This window comes from Piliocolobus tephrosceles, chromosome 11, assembly GCF_002776525.5.
Source record: "Piliocolobus tephrosceles isolate RC106 chromosome 11, ASM277652v3, whole genome shotgun sequence".
Taxonomy (NCBI): Eukaryota; Metazoa; Chordata; class Mammalia; order Primates; family Cercopithecidae; genus Piliocolobus; species Piliocolobus tephrosceles.
In genome coordinates, this window is record NC_045444.1 from 44,549,673 (window position 1) to 44,571,351 (window position 21,679).

At 40.8% G+C, this 21,679-nt stretch overlaps 1 protein-coding gene across 1 annotated transcript; it reads left to right on the plus strand.

Annotated features, from left to right (window-relative positions):
* The first annotated feature begins 239 nt into the window (after window positions 1-239).
* Window positions 240-20,923, plus strand: DAPL1 (death associated protein like 1). The gene is made up of 4 exons (XM_023217535.1): window positions 240-347; window positions 9,445-9,532; window positions 12,215-12,275; window positions 20,634-20,923. Exons 1-4 carry the CDS (start codon window positions 290-292, stop codon window positions 20,748-20,750), a joined length of 324 nt encoding a protein of 107 aa, XP_023073303.1. The 5' UTR covers window positions 240-289; the 3' UTR covers window positions 20,751-20,923.
* Window positions 20,924-21,679: the final 756 nt, after the last annotated feature.

Below are 21,679 nucleotides of genomic sequence, written 5' to 3' on the forward strand. Positions count from 1 at the left end.
ATCCTCCCCCTTTCCTCCTGTGGAAAAAAAAATAAGAATATCCTGTCTCCTGTAGACATCTATCTTGCCCTCCCAGATGAAGGGAAGAAGAAAGCCTTCTTCTAAGAGAAAACTTGCCAACGAGATGCAGGTTTCCCAGAGAGCTGGATGACAAGCCCTGTTGCTGCTCAGCAATGCCCTTAAGGGGCCCTGCCCCCTGCCTGTATAAAGCTGGGTGCGGTGGTGGGACAGCCACAGCTGGCATTCGGCCTCCAGAGCACCAGCACTGGCAGTGGCACTGGCACGCGCTATGACAAATGAAGTACAAGACCTGCTCTCCCCCCGGAAAGGGGGACATCCTCCCGCAGGTAGGCTGCCACCTGCCCTCAGTCCCGCAGGCTGTTGCTGCACCCCTCTTCCACCAATGCCTTCCACGGAGCACCCCAGCAGACTGAAGCTTCTCTGCCTACCTAGTATTACTTTAGCTCCATACAGCCCGACTTCCTCCTATGCCTTTGATCCTTCTTGGCTTGTGTGTAAAGCCGCCTGGGGTTTTGTCAGACCCCCCAGTGAGTGAAAACCTAATTACCTATGGGAGTGTATGGATTTGGTGCTTGTGGAAAGGCATAGGTAGAGAGGTTGGACCTTTCCTCCCTTGAGGCAGCGTTCCTTTCCTGGGGCCCTGGCTGTAGGTTAGCAGTGACACATCCACACCAGGAAGATGATTTGCTACCACGGAAACCTTTCTCTTTAGAGGTTCCAGCTGTAAGACTCAGTCTCCCCAAGATGCCTGTACATCATCTGACTTTCTACCCAGGCGAAGCAGCTTCTGCACAGAGGACAACAATCACGTTTCTTTCTCCCTCCTCAGGCTTTGGGGATGTAGCTTACCTGTCAATAAGCTGAGAAGTACTTTTAAAATAAAGACACAGGTCTTGAGGAGGCTGACTGAAAAGGTAGCTGTCAAGGTGTTTGCAAAGCATCCATAGTTGTCTTTTTTTTTTTTTTTAATTTATGCTATCTATATTGACCCTTGGGAATATGGAAATTAGATGTATTGTACTTAACCATAGGTTCATATAGATTGGCTGAGGTGTAAAGGCCTATTTTTAGTCAGCTTTACATTCTTCCAACTGCCTTCCTTCTTTTTTACTGAAGAAAGACCTCAAAAGCTTGACCGCTTTGTTCTTGCCTTTCTCCATTTACAAACCATATTTACTATCTAATTCTCTGGCACCTCTAGGCCATGGTTATTTTAATAATCTTTGCTGCAGAGGGTGATGGCAGTATCCTCTTCACAGAGAGCCAAAATGTAACATTGTTTTGGTGGCTTTCTGGCAAGTAGCCTAGCCAAAGAGTTTCCAGTTCTAGACATCTTGCTCTGATCTCCTCTAGCAGATTACTGATATTTTATATTTGTAATTAAACGTAGCAGTATTTAACATTACCTATATTTAAAGTTAATGATGTTAGCTATTAATCTGGAAGTATATATGCAAGTCATTGAAAGAGAGGCTTCTTGCATAGACAAAGACAAAAGAAAAAAGAACTCCATTCTCATTATGTCATTTCCACTCCAATCCTTCATAAAATGTCTAAGCTGAAACCTGTTTTGCTAAGCAACACTTATGCACAAAGAACAGACATAAACTTAACAAAATGAAAGTTTGAATGAAACCACCGGGAACTTTCTGTCCCCACCACTAATGATTGCTAATTACTCTGTGTACATAGCACACCATGACTCCATCAAGCATGCCACAATGCCTCTGGCATGACAATTAATTATTATGAACTGTGACACTACAGATAAGAGGTTTTGGATAATTAGAATGGAGATGAAGGCAGACTTTTGCCTCCCCACTGAGCACAAGGGAACAAAGAAGTGTCATCCTTCAGCCTGTCTTGCCACTAATTTTAAGTCTGAATCTGTTTGTGGTGGTGCAAAATTTTATTTATGGAACAAAAACAAGAGCCAAAATTCTATTAATTTTTTCACTTGATTTTTATAAGCAAAATACAGATCCCTAAAAGTGGGAAGACGAGGTGATTCGGTGGGGAGGGTGGGACATACATAGCCTTTGGGATCAGACAGACCTAGGTTCGAACCTTGATTTCATTTCACATCTTTGAGCCTGAGTTTCCTCATCTCTGAAACAGGATGCAATAAATAACATTTATCTAGTAAGTTTGTTGTAATGATTAAAAGAGATCACCTCTGTAAAGTACCTGGCACCTGAAGGTTAGCCCCTTTGAAATGCAGGCTGGTAGAACACATTACTATCAAAAGAAATTATCCTCCCCAATTTCAAGACATTCTGATGCTGGAGTGGCATTAGACACTACTGCAGTAGTTGGAACAGAAGAAAACTGCAATGGAAAAAATGTGTGCCTATCCCATCACAGTTAAAAATGAAATCACTCAGCTGGCACAGCAGCTCACACCTGTAATCCCAGCACTTTGGGAGGCCAAGGCGGGTGGATCACCTGAGGTCAGGAGTTCAAGACCAGCTTGGCCAATATGGTGAAACCCCATCTCTACTAAAAATACAAAAATTAGCCAGGTGTGGTGGCATGTGCCTGTAATCCCAGCTACTTGGGAGGCTGAGGCAGGAGAATCACTTGAACCCGGGAAGCAGAGGTTGCAGTGAGCCAAGATCACGCCACTGCACTCCAGCCTGGGCAACAAGAGCAAGACTCTGTAAAAAAAAAAAAGACGCAGAAGTCAGCTAGCTGCACCTCTTTCCTACCTATACATGGAGCACTCAGTGGTTTTGTCTTAATGTATATTAATATAATATATTGCACCTCTGTTAGCCCTGGCTATATATTTATGCTATGAAATGAGACTAGATAAAACACAAGGTGGCCTGGGCTCCAGTAAGCAGAGCAGGGAATTTTCTGCTTTCTTGATCTATCTCACTCTCACTTTCGGAAGAACCCCATTATATGAACAGCAGCACCAAAAATGTGTGAGTAGAAGGTGATCCCAGGAAGCCAGATATATGATGAATAGAAAGAAGAGCCGAGGTTCATGACTTTTTCTACATTTTCTGTACTGTTTAATTGGGGCTAAGCCAAATGAATCAGAGCCATGAGAGGGGTTACCGCTGAATCCCTAAAGAGAATATGTTTTATAACTCATTAAAGAGGGAAGGAAGTTGCAGGGGGAGTATGTCCAATTGTAAAACTAATGCAGAAAATGGGAGACAACCATAAACTGCGTATGGACCACGGTCATTTGAAAACCCTCACACACTCCAAAGGCTTGAGTCTCTTAATTCCATCTGCTCAAGTCAACTTGTGGGCATTGGACCAGGACAGAACCATGAAGTTAGAAGAGAGAGGCTGTGAGATTCAGCTCCTCCTGCCCCAGGGGACACGGATTTGAGGACTGCAAGAACAGCTGCCATTCGCTCAATGCTGACTGCTCCTGGCACAGCAGAGACTTCTAGATGTGGCAACAGCCCTGCAGATGGGTGATGTTTCACAGAGGAGCAAACGGAGACTCAGTGAGATTGAGGGACTTGCTGAAAGCCACACAGCTAGTGAGCCCTCTTGCTCTAAAACCTTTTCTGTTTGCTCCACAACCTTCTCTTGATGAGGGTTTTGGGGGTCTTGATTGGCAGCCTAAAATTTCCTGATAAATTAACCGTGAATACAAAGTAAGCATTTTTTTTTTTTTTGGTACGGAGTCTAGCTCTTTTGCCCAGGCTGGAGTGCAGTGGCGCGATCACGGCTCACTGCAAGCTCCGCCTCCGGGTTCACACCATTCTCCTGCCTCAGCCTCCCGAGTAGCTGGGACTACAGGTGCCCGCCACCACGCCTGGCTAATTTTTTGTGTTTTTAGTAGAGACGGGGTTTCACCATGTTAGCCAGGATGGTCTCGATCTCCTGACCTCGTGATCCACCCACCTCAGCCTCCCAAAGTGCTGGGATTACAGGCGTGAGCTACCGCGCCCAGCCCAAAGTAAGCATTTTGCAAATACCTAAACTTTTCATTAAACCTTCAAATAGATGTTCTTATTCACAAGGCAGAGTTTGCACAAACCTTTGTGCTTTTCAGCTTTTTCACATACATTGTCCATGTATTTGTGAAGGAAAAAGCCTAATTTTTTGCAGGCTTATGTTTATCTTCACTACTCTCTACCAAAAACTTTGAAAAAGATTGGAAAATCTTAACTGGAAAATTATTATTTAGAATTCTAAACTAAATGATGTATTTTCAAAAATTTACAAACCACAAAAACAGTCACAAGAGTGTAATTCTCACGCAGAGATGGGAAAGAAAAGCTTCATTTTCCCCATATAAATTTAGGTTTTCTAGTGAAATTATCTAAAAGAGCGTCTCCCTTTTTTACATTGTCTATCTCTAGTTCATCTTCATTATTGAAAGGACTGAAAGTCTTAATTTACGTATTTGTACTCAAAATTCTGCTAACATGTTAAATCAGTTCATATTTTACTTTGCCCAATTCCAACTGATCTTACTGCAAAGGTTCAAAAGGCAGGATATCCCAAATATGGAGTTACATAAAGAATTTCAAACTTAAATGGATTGATTTGGATACAGTGAAACTTTGAAAAGATCTCTTGAGTCAGAGGTATCCAGTATAAGCAAAATGAGCAAGAACCTGATTGCATTACATTGTAAATAATGGCTTGTCTAGACCCCAGGAGATCATTGTGATCAGTGTTCCAGCAGAGATTTTAAGATGACCCTCTCACAAACTGACTCCACCTGGTTCAGTCACCCCAGTGTAATGAGAGCCCAAATCTATATCAGTGCATCCATCTGTAGTCTAGGATATTATCTTCTGTTTCTTTCTAGTATACATAGATGACTGAGTAAGATTAACTACCAGAACAAGTTTGGTACAAGAACCGTGTTCTGGAAATCCAATGTGTGGTTCCCGTATGCTTCCTAAATTGCTGAATTAGAGCCCACAGCCCTGTGACAGAGAGGATTTAAAGACTGCTGGATGGAAGTAGGAATCTTATGGGGAGGACATTTTCTTGTTCCCCCTAAAATGTCTACCTTATTGTTCCTAAGGATGAAGAACTCCCATGTTTATGGTTTAGCTGGGTGTGGTGGCGCGCACCAGTAGTCCCAGCTACTCAGGAGGCTGAAGCAGGAGAATCGCTCAAAACTCGGGAGATGGAGCTTGCAGTGAGCCGAGATCGCTCCACAGCACTCTAGCCTGGCGACAGAGAGAGACTCTGTCTAAAACAAAATTTATTTTGGCATTTATTTCTTTGTTCAGTGCCTTATGTTCTTTCCAAAGGGAAAGAAGTGATGGATTTTTTTTTTAGAGGTAGATGAAAAGAGTTGAAATTATAATAAGGACTTGATAATAAACATAATCTAGTTCAACTTCCACTGAATTCCCCAAAGTTCTCCTAAGGTGTTCATGACAAGAGAACTTCTTTCCTTCGCTTTAATACATTGAGGTACAAAAAGTCATTATTGTATTAGGCAATCTATTTCACATTGAATAACACAAGCTGTTACAAGTAGCCAGATTCTACCTTTCTGGAACTCTTAGTCTTTGATCTTCGTTCTCACCTCTGGAACCACATAAAATAAATATAAATAATAATTAGTAATTAGTAAGTGCCTACCATGCACCAAGTTCTTATGTCACCTCTATTTTCTGACAGCAATAGTCAGTGTTATTCCCTATTGAAGGATGTGGAGACTGAGAGCAGTTTTAAGTGTCTTGCTCACAGTCACAGAGCTTAGGAGGAGTAGAGTTGTCCAACCCTACATAACATTTCCTCATCAGTAAATTGCTCCTCTGCCCTCATGACAGCCCTTCAGATCTTTGAAGATGATTCCCTAAGCTATCTTGAGTCTTTGCTTCTTCAGGAGTTATCTTACCAGATTCCCTAGTTCCTCATGTAGCATGCCTGCCTTCACTCTGGTCACTCTCCTCTGAAGATTCCCAGACTGTCAATGTCCTTCTAAATGAGTGGTACAGAGCTCAATATTCCAAAGGTCTTATTTTAAAAAATAAATAAATAAATATATAAATAAATAAAAAAAGAAGAATCTCACTCTGTCACCCAGGCCCGAGTGCAGTGGTGTGAGTGGTGTGATCTCAGCTCACTGCAACCTCCGCCTCCCAGGTTCAAGCAATTCTCCTGTCTCAGCCTCCCAAATAGTGGCTGGGACTACAGGCAATCGCCATCACACCCGGCCAATTTCTGTATTTTTAGTAGAGACAGGGTTTCGCCCTACTGGTCAGATTGGTCTCGAACTCCTGACCTCAGGTGATCCACCTGCCTCGGCCTCCCAAAGTGCTGGGATTACAGGTGTGAGCCATCGTGCCCAGCCAGGTCTTCTCATCTTTAACTAAAACAATTTTGCTTCTATAGTTGGTGATAATAATTAGTCCAGGCAGAAGAAAATGTGTAGGAATAATAGCATCAGGGAAAGCAAAAGGAACACTAACAAGAAAATAATTATAGCACACCATATATAAAAGGCACTTGTCATAAGGAGAATGAAAAATACTGTTGAGAGGTGTATCAAAGGCCCTAGAGCTCTTATTTGATTCTTCTTATCATCAAACAACAGAGCTATGAGCAGACACCATCTCCCATACAGACGCACACACTCCTCAAACATCCTTTGGGAAAAAGCCCATCCCTTGATTTATTTCACCTGTGTTCCGCAGCTATTCAGAAATGTGTCCATATAATTTCATTTTTGTTGCTGATTACTTTGTATGCCATATGTGTATATAAATAATTTACATATATAAAGAATGTATATATATAAATTAAAGCAGATAATGTATAAAGATAGCATTTTCTGAGGCTTATATATATAAATCAATATTGCTTTAAACTTGGTAATTCAAATAACCAAATGGAGTTTATTCCATGAATGCAGGAATGGTTAAATAGTAAAACATCAGATCTCCTTAGTGATACAAAACCCATAAGAGATTGACAAGGTCACATAAAAACACTAAATTTCTGACTGGCAAAAACATTATCAATAAAGCCAAAAAGCAGTAACTGGTACAATATAATATTTTATATTTGCAATGTATTTCATGGAAAAAGAGCTCCTATAAATCAATAAGAAAAAGATAGGAAAAAGACTAACAATCCAATTGTAAAGGACAAAAGATTTGAACAGCTTACAGGAAAGGAAATGTAGATGTCTTCTAAAACACAGAACCAAGCTCAACCTTTAATAAAAAATGAGAAATGAGAATTAAAACAGTGAGATACCTTTATCTATTTTGTAACTTATTGGCTGACAAAACCAAACACTTTGTAGCTCTCATTGTTAACAGGGGTATGGAGGAACAATCATTGTCATCGTGGCTGGTGAGATTCTAAACTGGTGCAACCTCCGCTAAGGGCAGTTTGGCAAGATTTAACTAAATTCCAGACACGCATACTCTTAAGAACTAACAAGATCACTTTTAGGAATTTCCCCCACAGGTATACTTGTATTTGTGCAAAATTATATATCTAAAACTGTTAGGACAGAAAGAGTCCAAAAGAGCCAGAGTGACACCATTTTAAAATCACCTCCATCTTAGAATGAGCGAGGCACATTCCTTGCCAGTCACAACCCCATGGTGCTAAGATGTTTACAGCTGAGGAAACAGCTTGGTAATGCCTGCAAGAACAAACTCTTACAACCACAGAAAGTCCAGATGTGCCAATACCCATAACAATAATGCTTTCAAGATAATAACAGTTATGCTTTGATGTACTCACACACCAACCAAATGTCAAGGATGTTTTTCTTTACATCAGTAGAATAATAAATCTTGTCATGTTGTCTGCTCACCTGCATGTCGTCACAGTTTAGTCTTTACATAGACAAGGCCCCAATATAAGAAAAACTGAAAAACATTGTTTGTGCACTCGCTTTCTGAGGACACCCTACTCTGTAATGTTTCTAATAAACTTACTTCACTGAGCTCTGTGATTCGCCTTGAATTTCTTCCTGTGCAAGATCCAAGAACCCTTTTTTGGAGTCTGGATCAAAACACCTCTTTCTGGTAACAAAAGGATATTCATTGCAGTATTGTTTATGATAGCAGTAGATGAGAAACACATGAAATGTCCAACATTAGGGAACTGGTTAAGTAAACACAGGGTGTTCATATAATAAAATGCTAAAGCAGATGTTAAAAAGAAAAACACATAAATGATATATAGAGATATAGATGTAGATGTAAATATAGATATGGAACTTTCTCTAAAATGTGTGATTAAGTGAAGAAAATAAACAAGACGTAGAGCAATGTGTACCTTATGCTACCATTTTTATAAAAAATAAAACCTAAGTGTATGTGTAGAATAACTGTGGATGAAGACACAGGAAGCTTATAACATTAGCAGTATCTTGGGAGATAATCTAGGAAGTTGGAAAATAATGGTACGAGGGAGACTGCAGACCTTTTTATGGCTTTTGAATTTTGTGCCTTATGCAGATAACATAACCAAGATGATAAATTAATAATTGTAAAGAACAATGATGAAGTCAGTTCACAAGAGCACAGAGAAATACAATAGATTTTCTTTATTTTTCACTTTATTGGACCACAGTTTTAGAAAATCGCCAATCTGGCATTTTCATAAAAAGAATTAACAGGCTCAAACAAATCACTGTCCTTTTAGCTTTTTCTCATTTGAGCTTGTCAGATTTTAGATGTGCAAATTTCCTGGGAATGGAAAAAAAGCATTTGCTTTGACTTGTTATCTGAAATGGGTTGTTCCTTTTCAAAAGTTGATTTCATCTGACATTGTTAAACACTTGAATTGCTGTTAGGTCATCTGTAGCCTAATTAACACTAATTGATCACTTGAATGGCAGGATTATTAATGCAGTTTAATTACTCATTAGAACATCTGAGCTTGGCCCACACTGGAGGTTTGGGGTCTGGATGGAAGGTGGGTATCTCGTAGACTCAGAACCACCTCTGTTGAGTTAAATGCCTTTTATCGCTGTGTGCCCTGACTTTTGGCTCATTTCTCAGAATCTGGCTTTTGAAAGCTTCAGTTAGAAAAAGAAAAATGCAAGCCACGCACAACTTTAATCTGGTGGGAAAACAGAGGGTCACATTGTAATTGTCGGTTGCTATTGTGGGGAATATAATTGGTTTGATAATAAGAAAAAATGTTTTTCAGTGAAATGCCTGAGGGAGTATGTTGTTATTCTCTTCCCTAAATCTAAGGTGTAACCTTCTGCTTTTTCAGCCTTGGTTCCACTTCTCTGAGCATAAACAAGTAGCTCTCAGCCCTTCCTCCACCCACACCTGGTTTGCCAATAAAATATATATCTTTTTCTTTTATTGTGTTGTTTTATACAAAAGTTTAGATCTTTAAAAATAAGTTCAAAAATTATTTTCAAATCTGAAGTCATACCTTTAATAACAAAGCAAGCCTTCTCTCACTATTCTAACTTCCTTGCTGATTTTTATCTGTTTGTAGTAAAAGCTGGAGGAATGAGAATTTCCAAAAAACAAGAAATTGGCGCCTTGGAGAGACATACCAAAAAAACAGGATTCGAGAAAACAAGGTAAGGACTCTTAATTTTTCTCCATCACCTTGAGTTTTGAATGACTCTGCCTCCAGGAGTTATTTTAGGACAAACCAAGGCTTCCTGTGCCTTTGGAGGCCGCCAGAGAAGGGGTTGGGGATGGAGGGTGTGATCTGTGGTGACTTAGGGTGAGGGGTGGGGAAGTTAGGTGGCTACCCTCTGGAGGGCTCCCATCAGCAGCCCCACCCATTCTCCTCCTCTCTGTGTCCAGCCCAGCGGCTTTGCACTTAATAGGCACGGTCCTAAATGCATCCAAACCTGACACCAATCCTTTTATCCTATTTTCAGATCAGCCTTTAAAATATTGTTCCTAGGTTGGCCCTGTTTTCATAATACACTTTCTGCTGAAGTAAATGTCCTGAATTAAAAATAAATGCCTTTTTTGTTTTAAATCCATCACTGAATTATTTAGAAAGTAATGGCCACTATATTTGGCACAGCTGGAAGGCACATAGGTACCGAGCAGCCTCCCCGCTGCTCCTTCCGCCATAACCTTGACGCCTGCGCTGTTCTCAGAACTCAGCAGAGAGCTGTGGGCTGGATCAGGAACGCAAATGACCCAACCACTCTAGGCATTGGGTAAGGAAAACCAGAGCATTTCAAAAACCAAGAAACACGCCGAACTGGTTCTTTCTGAGGAGTGTTTCAAAGACTATTAATTTTGAAATGGTTTCCACAGATCAGTTGATGAGTAATTCAAAAGGAGCTGAGTAGAGGATGCTCCAGGCATTTACTTCCATGAGAGTTAAACCATCTCAGAAAGAGAATGGAAATAGACTATGGCACTTCTTTGACTCTTTTCTATAAAATTATTTTTAAGTCACTTTTAAAGATTTCTTCCTAATTTCTGGGAAGACATTTTTTGAGGATTTGCCTCCCTCCACCTTAGAATGAAATGCTGATTTGCCCCATTAGCAGCCAGTCATTTGTTACTGCTGTATCAGAAACTAGCCATCACATGACAAGAGGGAAGCTGTACGTCGTCAAGGGTGGAGGTCACACGTTATTTATCTTCTGACCCAGCATCTTAGGACAGTTACTAGAATAGTGAGTGCATTCTGTAAATGATATCAGACTGCGATTGACTTGCAAGCTGATTAATTTTGAGAACTGTTCGTTCTGTATCTAAAACCTGACTCAAGCATGTGCCCTGCTGATTGTGACATTGGTTAACCTGCCTGAGCCAGGGGCTCAGGAACTAAAGCGTCTTGTCTTGGAAATGACTTACTAGTGGGCAGCCAAAGGACAGGTCATTCATTTCTCTGCATCTCAGAAAAATGGGATTTACTATTAATTCTAACATCCACTGAACAATGCAGGTAGGGGAGTTGGCTAGAGAGTAATAAGGTGGTGATTGGAATCTCCTTTAAAAACTCAATTGTTTTCTAATAGTTATTAAATTACAGAAATTGGACTTTTACAGAACTTAAACAGCAAAAGATGGCTCTTGCCCTAAGTACCAGGGACAGAAACAGGTTATGTGGAGCTTGAAACTTACAGACTTTCAGGGCCATTTTAAAAGAAAAACAACCAAAAATGACCAATATGGAATGGGTAGGGCCCCTCCCAGGGCCTTGGGAGGAGCAATTGTGGTAGGAGACCCTGGAATTAAGTATCATCTCCACATGTATCCCCCTCTGCTGTTTACATCTCCTAGCCGGGCATGTGCACAGGATAGGAAAGCCTTGTTTTCATGGACAAACACTCCTTTTTATGTCATCTTAGAGAATAGCTTTTTAAAAATATGCTCTGGACCAGAATTTTCCAAACATCATCAATCCATGTCCACTTCCTAATAGCTTCTTCTAACCAACACAAACCATCCAGAAAAAAAAATATATGCCAAGTGCAGAGTTTCTTCAAGACATTGATATTGTACTGTAGATTTGGCCCTGATTGAAACTCTCCTACAAAATAACTTGGCCTGAGAGAAAGAAGCCAGATGCAAAAGAGCACGAGCTATAGACGGTTTATTTTATGAAGCACAAGAACAGTCAAAACCAGTCTTTGAGGCTATAAATCAGGGTAGCAGTTATCCTTAGGGACAGCTGGTTTGACTAGTGGTTTCAATTTTATTCAATCTATACGCTTATAGTATGTGCATGTTTCTGTGTGTATATCATATTTCAATAAAAAGTTAAAAAAAATAATAATAATAGCTGGGCACGGTGGCTCATGCCTGTAATCCCAGCACTTTGGGAGGCTGAGGTGGGTGGATCACCTGAGGTCAAGAGTTTGAGACCAGCCTGGCTAACATGGTGAAACCCCGTTTCTACTAAAAATACAAAAAATTAGCCAGGATGGTGGCACACGCCTGTAATCCCAGCTACTTGGGAGGCTGAGGCAGGAGAATCGCTTGAACCCAGGAGGTGGAGGTTGCAGTGAGCCGAGATTGCACCATTGCACTCCAGCCTGGGCAACAAGAGCAAAACTCCGTCTCAAAAAAAAAACAAAACAAAAAACCAATAATAATAACTTGGCCTGCAAAGCTTGTTGTGTGTGGCACATAGGTACACAGAGGCAAAATCTGTGTCTTCTAGATGTTCCCAAGCAGAGTGAAAGCATAAAAGGCCGGAGAGACAGCCCTCTGTATAAATCATGTGGCCTTTTCAGTGGGAAAATTTTTTAAGTCCTGTTCAAAGTTTCTTTCCATCTTCACAGTGCCATTGCAAATGTTGCCAAAATACAGACACTGGATGCCCTGAATGACGCGCTGGAGAAGGTGAGCCGTGGGCAAATCACATAACGCTCCAAGTCAGTCTGCCAAGCAGATCCGGCTGCATGGGTGAATGCGCGGATGACCACTGAGGTTTTTTCCAACCCAGGGGTTTTATGTCCTTGTGAAAGAATTTGTTCTCGGTCAGAGGAACACAAAGTGATTTGAGTGGGAGAAACTGCGTCTCTCAAATTCCTAAAGTGTCCATTTAATAAATCCTTTCCAAAATAAGATAAGAAAGTGGAAATTGTGATACTGAATTTGCAGAATGGTACTTTGCTATCCCAAATATTTCTTGGAAACATTGGCATGTTTTTATAAAAGGCAGCCTGTGGAGTGGGGCTTCAGCAGTTTTTGACCTTCCTCCCTGCCCCTGTGTTCCTATAAGGAGGTATTTGATTTGAGGAGAGGGTGGGTGGTAGAAGGCTGCATGGTCTAGGGTTGGAGGAAGGCTGGGCACCAGCTGGGTTTATCCAGTAAAGTCTGCTTAAAAAGGTAGTTGACCAGGACTATTTTTATTTCTATATTCTGAATTCCTTCTTTTCTTTTTTTCCTTTTTTTTTTTTTTTTTTTTTTTTTTTTTTTTTTTTTTTTTTTTTTTTGAGACGAACTTTGCTCTTTTGCCCAGACTGGAGTACAATGGTGTGATCTCGGCTCTCACTCCAACCTCCACCTCCTGAGTTCAAGTGATTCTCCTGCCTCAGCCTCCTGAGTAGCTGGGATTCCAGGCACGCACCACCACCCTCAGTTAATTTTGTATTTTTAATAGAGACAGGGTTTCAGCATCTTGGCCAGGCTAGTCTCAAACTACTGACCTCAGGTGATCCACCCACCTCCACTTCCCAAAGTGCTGGGATTACGGGTGTGAGTCACTGCGCCCGGCCATATATCCTGAATTCCTGTTAGGTAGTTCTAGCAACTCAGAAAACTCTTACCAAGTAGACAGTGGTTTGATTTTCTAGATTCAAAAGTTTGTTTTCAAATTTTGTAGGTGAGCTAAGCGAGGGCCCTTATGCTATGTCTAGTAGGCAGGTACGTCACAGTCAAGGTAATATAGAGCCACTCTTTCTATTACTGCCCTGTTTATGGAAGGGGTGGGATAAAGCATCCTCTGTAGAAAGAAGACTTGCTGTTGCAGCCAAAATCAGATGCCTGAGGACCACCAGCTCAGCCTTTGAAAAAGATGAGTGCAGCTGGCCCCTGGGCCCCTCATTTGGCACTGGCTTCATCACCGTCTGTATGGCCTTGAGCAAGTAACTTATCCTGTGGTTCAGTTCCATGTGTGTACAATGGAGGAAGGAAAAGTGTGCGGCTTATAGGGTTATTATGTGGAGACAATGAGCTCACAGACGTGAAGGTCTTGGGAGTCTCAGCACAGAGTAGCCTCTTTGCACTGTTAGGGTTAGTAGCATTGGTTTTTATGACAGTGAAATAAGACAGCATATCTAAAGTCCATGTTGTACAAGGTAAGATCTTGATGATGAGCCGTAGCTACCGAGCCTTCTCACATGGGAGCCTTGGTTCTGCACTCAGGTCAATTTAGGGTGAAGTCAGAAGTGACTCTCTCCCTTCCTGGCTTCAGAGGCAGGGCTGGTGCATGATACCCTGCCAGGGTAACACAAGCTGTCTGCTCCCACGTCTTACATTCTCTTGCTCCTGCGCACTAAACACCTCTTCCTTAGGGCAAGAGAATATTCACAGTTGTAAGTGGAACTAGATAGACTAGACATGTTCCCCTAAAATATTTGTTAACTCAAAATAAAGTATTGAAAAGGAATGGTCAATAAAGGTTGGTCATGCTGTGTATTAGGCACGATGCCAGAGTTTACATTGTGTTCTTACAGACAGATGATATGCTTATGTCTTTGACATATCACTTCTTTATTTCAAAGGTAAAAAGAATAATCTCTTCCCTAAGTAACAATACTGAACAATAATAATCAGTTGTATTTGGAAACCATAAGAGAACATTGAGATGGTGTGCTGTTAGAAATATTTTTAACAGGCCAGGCACAGTGGCTCACGCCTGTAATCCCAACACTTTGGGAGGCCGAGGCAGGTGGATCACAAGGTCAGGAGGTCAAGACCAGCCTGGCCAATATGGTAAAACTCCATCTCTACTAAAAATACAAAAATTAGCTGGGCATGGTGGTCCACGCCTGTAGTCCCAGCTACTCGGGAGGCTGAGGCAGGAGAATTGCTTGAACCCGGGAGATGGAAGTTGCAGTGAGCCAAGATCACGCCACTGCACTCCAGCCTGGGCGACAGAGTGAGACTCCATCTCAAAAAAAAAAAAAAAGAGAAGAAAAGAAACAAATATTTTTAACAGAAACTATACCTATTTTTAAAAATAAACCCCTGTGCTCAGCTCAGTGTTTAATGGAGTAGGACTGTGGCTAAGATTGTACAGGTTACTGGTTAGGAGAGCAGGTCCTGGCATCAGCCATATGCTGCCCAGTGCCTGTGCTGGCTGTGTCTCTCACTAGCTCTGTGTCCTAGGGCAGGTCTCTTCACATTTTTGTGCTCTTCTTTCCTTATCTGTAAATGGGAATGTGAGTACCAGTATCTACTTCACAGGGACATGTTGAGAGTAAAACATAATACATGCACAGTGCTAGGACACTTAGCCCTCAGCAAGTGATATCTTCTGTTCCAAGGCCTGCATCCTACCATCACTTGGGAACCCAGGTAAAGTGTAAGGCACCAGCAACAAAAATAAGCTCCAAGAGTACTGTAAGGGACTACCTCAAAAACAAACATTGGTAGGATCCATGTGTTTCCCTATAGCTAAGAAAAATCCCACCAAATCCATCATTCAACCAGAAACCTAGTAAGATTTCACAATAAAGGTCAACCTGGGGTTGAGATCTGCTGACCACTAGATCTACTGAGATCAGTAGTTGTGTGGGGCTGAGTAGGAGGGGTTGATTACAAATGACCAGAGGGAATTTGGGGGAATGATGGGACGGTTATTTATCTTGATTATGGTTGTAGTCACAAACTGTATGTCCTTGTCAAGACTCATAAAGCAGCACACTAAAAAGGGTAAATTTTACTTTAGGTAAATACTTTGATTTTAAAAACTGAATAGCCATGCTGCTATAAACTATACAGGGTGATTCAAAAAATATAGGAAACAATATATAAAAGATACAGAGATACAGGTATCTTTTAATACATTTGTCCTGCATTAGAATGATTCTCCTCACAGTATGTATTGCCACAGAGACCTAACAATATGCAGTTGGTCAGAATAAATGCAGTGGCAGAATTGAGAGTCACATCCTCTGCATTTATTAACATGTGTTCATGCCCTCAGTTACAATCGTGTCTAGTCCCAAGAATCTATGTTATTTCTCATACTTATTTTAAGAAATGAAGTCACTAAAGCAACCCCTCTCCATAGGAACTCATCAACCATTCAACCATGGCAGGAAAATTCTCTCTGTGTGCTATTCATCTCTGAATTCCTACTTTAAAATCAACATGGGGTTTAAGATTTTGGAGATTGAAAAATAATCTCCAAAGGGCTGGAATTGTGTAAATCAAAGTGGGAAGCAGCCTAGAATCTACGCTCCCTCCCCCCCCACCGCCCCAGTATTTCCCCACCTCTCCCCTCCACACAGACTGCTTTCTCCCACCCTACTCATTTCTCCTTTCCTCCCCGCTCTCCAGCCAGCCTTCCCCACCTCTTGAAGCCCTCAATATTAAGAGAATTCATGTTGCCCAGTGGCAGAATACATGACATGGTATTCCTGCAGAAAACAGGTTATGTAACCCAAAAGCTCTCTGGGCTAGAAATCTGGGAGACCTGGTCTTAGATCAAGTTCCACCCACTACTTAGAAGTTATTTGACCTTTCAGATGTCACGAAACTCCCCTGGGATTTGTGCTCATTCATTTACTTTTAAAAAATTATTTTAAGGCAGGGAGTGAACAAGAATGATACTGCCAAATATATTAATCCTCTGGACAGCCATGGCAATTAAATTTGGCAATAGTTGTGAAACTTCTCAGACCATAAAAGTATCCAGTTAAAACATCCATAATGGAGTTGCGTTATGGTGTGGAGGGGGAATGCTGAAGCCTGGTTAAAGTTGGGGCTACTTTTTTCAAGCTGCCAGACTCTGGGTCACCACTGCCAAAGCCAGTGAGATGTATGTGAAATGGGATCCTGGGGGAGAGAAAACTATCAAAGGCATCTGCAGATTTTAAAAGGCTTCTCTTGTTCTGTAGATTAATATCACTGTAGGAGTATCCTTGAATTTCATTGACGAGAGCTGAATGTTTTGTTTTAAGCAGTTTGCTTAACAGGGTGTGGAAATTTAAGTGCCAACATTCGAGTTGGAAGTTAACACCCTGGAAAGATGAATGAAAGCCCTGCCAGTCTGCTACCACCACCCAACTTCAGGCTCTAAAACAAAACCTGCAGCTGATTTTCTTGCGTCTAGAATTTCAGCGTTCTAGTCATAAAGATCTCCATTACACTTCTTTTGCTTTTTCTCTGAAATGAAAAATATAGGTTTTGAGGTCACAGCTACCCAAGATGAAGGTAAATCTCAATGTGGAAGTTTCTACTGATCCACTTTCTAAGTTCAATGTGTTGCCCCTGTAATGGAGCCACAGCAAGGCAGGATCCTTGTACATACATGGCTTTGAATTCTTTCTCTCGTGGAGTTACCCTGCATTCTCTTACCCTAATGAATGACATAAGAAACACCTTTCATTCTACAGATACTATCATTTTACAAAGACTAATGATGAAAATTCCACAGCTTCCCCAAAGTTAAAATGTCAGACTAAAACACAGCTGGTTGTAGCTTATACTTTGGAAAGCTGTTTCTACCTATTTGTAGTTTAGACTTGAAAATAACCTTTTCCTATCTCCATTGATATAAAATCTACAACAAAGAATTAGTACATTGAGGAGTTGACCATTTTATTGACAGTTTCATCAATTCTGATGGAAGATTCTTTATAGACTCTCCACCCATAGCCTCAAGTCCTACATGAGGATGCCCCTGACTGAGGCAGGTAGGGAGATGAGAAGGAGAACTTTCCTTTTATCATATTTTCAAGTTGCTATGGAAACCCTGGTCCTGGAACCCCAAAACCTGTACACTTGTAGCTTAACAATTATGGGCAATTTGTCTATTATCTTTGCCAGAATTATTCCTACTTTTTTCTCAATCCTGTTGATTTTCTTTTCTTCTCTCGAACTTTCCCAGATCATTTCAGCTCCTGAACTGTGGCCAATGGGCCACAGGAGCTGACTTTGTTTCCCAAATATTCTAATCTGTAAAATTCCTCTTCTGGGAAGTAGTTGAGCGGTGCTTTTAGAACTCTGGTTGAATGCCTCAGTTAAAATGTAACCCTTAACACTTCTGTATTGCTGGTGGGAATGTAAAATGGTCCAGTTGCTGTGAAAAACAATATGGTGGTTCCTCAAAAAACTAAATATAGAATTGCCATATCAGGCTGGACGCAATGGCTCACAACTTGAATCCTAGCACTTTGGGAGGCTGAGGCAGGAGAATCGCTTGAGCCCAGTTCGAGACCAGCCTGGGCAACATAGAAAGACCTTGTCTCTACTAAAAATACAAAAAATTAGCCCAGCATGGTGGCACATGCCTGAGGTCCCAATTACTCAGGAGGCTGAGGCAAGAGGACCACTTGAGCCGGGAGTTCAATGTTACAGGGAGCAGAGATCACACCCCTGCACTCCAGTCTGGGTGACACAGCAAAATCTCAACTCAAAAAAAAAAAAAAAAAAAAAAAAAAAAGAGAGAGAGAGAATTGCCATATGATCCAGCAATTCCACTTCTTCCCATATAATCTTCCCATATATTGGAAGAATTGAAAGTAGGGACTCAGAACAGATATTCCTACACCACTGTTCATAGCCACATCATTCACAATAGCCAAAAGGTGAAGAGAGCCTAACCAAGTATTCATCAATGGATGAATGGATAGACAAAACGTGATATATATATATATACAATGGAATATTATTTAACCTTAGAAAAGAAGGAAATCCCGACACATACTGTAACATGGATGGACCTTGAAGACATTATGCTAAGTGAAATAAGCCAGACACAAAAGGACAAATATTGAATGATTCTACTTATGGGAGGTACCCAGAGTAGTCAGATTCATAGATATAGAAAGTAGAATGGTGGTTGCCAGGGGCTTGGAGGAGGAGGGAATGGAGAGTGATTGTTTAATTGGTTCCAAGCTTCAGTTTAGGATGATGAACTACCTCTATCTGGAGGTAGATGGTGTTGATAGCTGTGTAATAATGTGAATGTATTTAGTGCCACTGGACTAACTGTACACACACTTTAAAATGGTTAAAATGGCAAGTTTTGTATATCTTAGCACAATTTTCTTTACATTCCCAAACAATGTAGCCCCTAAATTGTGGAGATCACCCTGGAGGTGATCAAATAACAAATTGGTGCCAAATTAAGCAGAAAATATCTTCGATCACTTATTCTAACACTACTCTCCTTTCCTTTTTCTTTTCCTACCTCCACCCATCGTCTCTTTCACACTTAAGAACAACAATCAGCATGTGGCTTTCTTTGTTCCAGTCCCAACTTGTCTTCTTACCCCACCTCACCTTGGCTAATTGCCCACATTTCTATTATATCAGAGTTTGTTTGTTTGTTTCCCTTCTCACCCCCTTTTACCTTCACTAACTTGTCAAATTTTTATTCCTACCTGCAATCTCTCAAATGTGATTTAAAACTAACCTGAAATAATTCATCTATTTTAGTTGAGACTAAAGACACCCAGTCTGGAAGTAAACTACTGAAGTCAATGACCTCTTAAATTTCCTTCTGGATCTAATGCTGAAAGAAAACCAAAGGAAAACAAAACATTCTGCCCTTAACACATTGTAAAATGCACATCATATGGTCTGATGATAACTGATCTGACAAAAAAAAAAAAAAGTCATCAGGTCTTTTTTAAACTCTAATGCAACATTTATGATCAATATCTCAATTATGTTTTGTTTCCAACTGCTAGAATGTTGGCAGAGATAATCCTTGGGCTTAATTTTTGTATAACTTGTACCTGCTCATTATAAAAGAAAAAAAAAATAGTACTGATAAATAAAGCAAAGAAAAAGACCAGGCATTACCCGTAATTCTATCCCCCAGAGGTAATCATTGCTAACACTTCAGTGTATATTCTGCCAGCGTGTTGAATTTTTTAAAACCAAGAAGAAAGGACTTTTTGGAGTCACATTTCAAATGAAAGGGACTGCTGTGTGCCTAGGGCCTGGGCAGAGATATTTGAGAAGAGATGTGAGGCACATATGTTTTCTCTGGCTTAGAAGAGTGCAAACAAACCATAAACAGTGTGATGGCTGGGGTCATGAACAGTTTATCTCCCCTTTTATTTAGAGTGTCAAGGCAAGGGCATCTAAGTTCAATAGTGATAAGTTAAATTCCTACTGAGTTGAGGCATCCCTTCCTTGCTGGCCAAGGGAGGTTTCTTTAGGTACTTTTATGAATTGATGGGCTTGGAAACCAAGACAGTTGGTTTCCAAAACCAAAAGGTCACTGGGTCCAAATTCTCCTTCTAGGAAAACCATGTCTGAAGTGGTCAGCACCATTGGGCATGCTTTCTGTCTTAAGTTATCATTAATGTAAATTCCACAAGGTCTCTGGGTTCCATATGAAATGTCTCTTATTGTCAAAAAGTCTCAGCCTGTGTTAATCAATCTGTTTAAGCTTATTTACTTACAGATGTCTTCTGCGGAGAAGACTAATCAGAACTTTTGTTCCCTGAGGCTAGTAAGCCAGCCCTCAGCCTTCTCTTCACTGGGATATTTAGATTGAACCATATGGAATGGCCAATATCACACCATTTTTGACCTTAAAAATAGCAAATGTACATGCTTAGACCTAATAAATAACCCTAACTCTTCTTAACTTATTTCAGAGGTTCTTTATTTCTTTTGACAATTGAGGAGTTTTTCGTCCCCACTCTGGACCTTCTCCAATGTCTCTGTAGCCTTCTTAGAATTCAGTGATTCATGGATGCATACTAGTGCCAGAATAATTGCTAACACCACAGAGAACTGTTGCAGACATACTTAACCATTCCCACTTTTTAAAATGTCAATTGGAATTTTTTAAAGTTAAAGACAGTAAATGAGAGAAGACCCAGGTTAAAACATACTCCCATGGGTTTAGGGCTAGAAATAGTATGGGGAGAAAAAGAGATATTATCAAATAAATAAACAAAATTATGAGATTCCCTTGATCAACGATATCACTTTCTACTAGTTTAATATTTCATGACCAAGAAGATCCAATATGCCTATTTTTTCTTCCCTTCTCACCTTTAGCTCAACCATAAATTTCCAGCAACAGTGCACATGGCGCATCAAAAACCCACACCTGCTCTGGAAAAGGTTGTTCCACTGAAAAGGATCTACATTATTCAGCAGCCTCGAAAATGTTAAGCCTGGATTTAAAACACAGCCGTCTGGCCAGCTGCCTCAAACATCTGACAGCTTAGCAAAAAGGGCCAAAGCTTTCCATAGGCGTGCTGCACTTGCTTGGTAAATTAAACAGCTTTTGTATCTTCCCCTTTGACTTTAGGTAATAAAGCATCCAAACTTGTAAATCTAACACATCCCTGTGCCTCTTTTTGGTCCAGGTCAGAATCCCATTGATGTTTGCATGTGTAATTCTGTAGACTAAGTGAAGCATCCAGAATACCTGACTGTTCCATCCACCTCCCTGCATAAGCACTCTTCTTGATGCTGACCCTGAATTGTTCCACCCTCACTGAGTTCTCCTTGTAGGCAGAGGTTGGAGAGGAGTAGACTGGGTTTGGAAAAGGTCAATATCCAATGCAAACATAAGAAGTGACTCTTCTCAGTTTGTCTGTCTAAGGATGTTCAAGTTTTCACTTGAGGTGAAATGTCTTTTCCAGTATCCCACATAAGTACATAGTTTATTTTCAAGGCTCAATGTGGGAAAAAGAAAAATTAAATTGACTACAAACATATTATTTTCTGCCAAGCAATCAAGGACAGAAGGTAGAATTATAGCTTCAGTGAGAGAGTTGCTCAGGGCCTCCCAGAAAGCTGCAGAACAGGACATCGTGGTTGGGCTACAGAAGTTATTTTCACTGGAGGTGGGGTGGGAAAGAGAGTATTGTCATAACTAAGCTTGCACTAGCTCTTCTCCCCTCTACCCCATACACACACACACACACACACACACACACACACACACATTTCATGAATTCACACGTAAACAGTCAAGGGCATCCTCAGGTGACAGCTGGGGACGGCCATATCCTTTCCTCACAGAGGTTGGCTGTCACTCACTGCTTCACCATTCTGCACCTCCAGTTGAGAATGCTATTGGACCACTAGCCCTT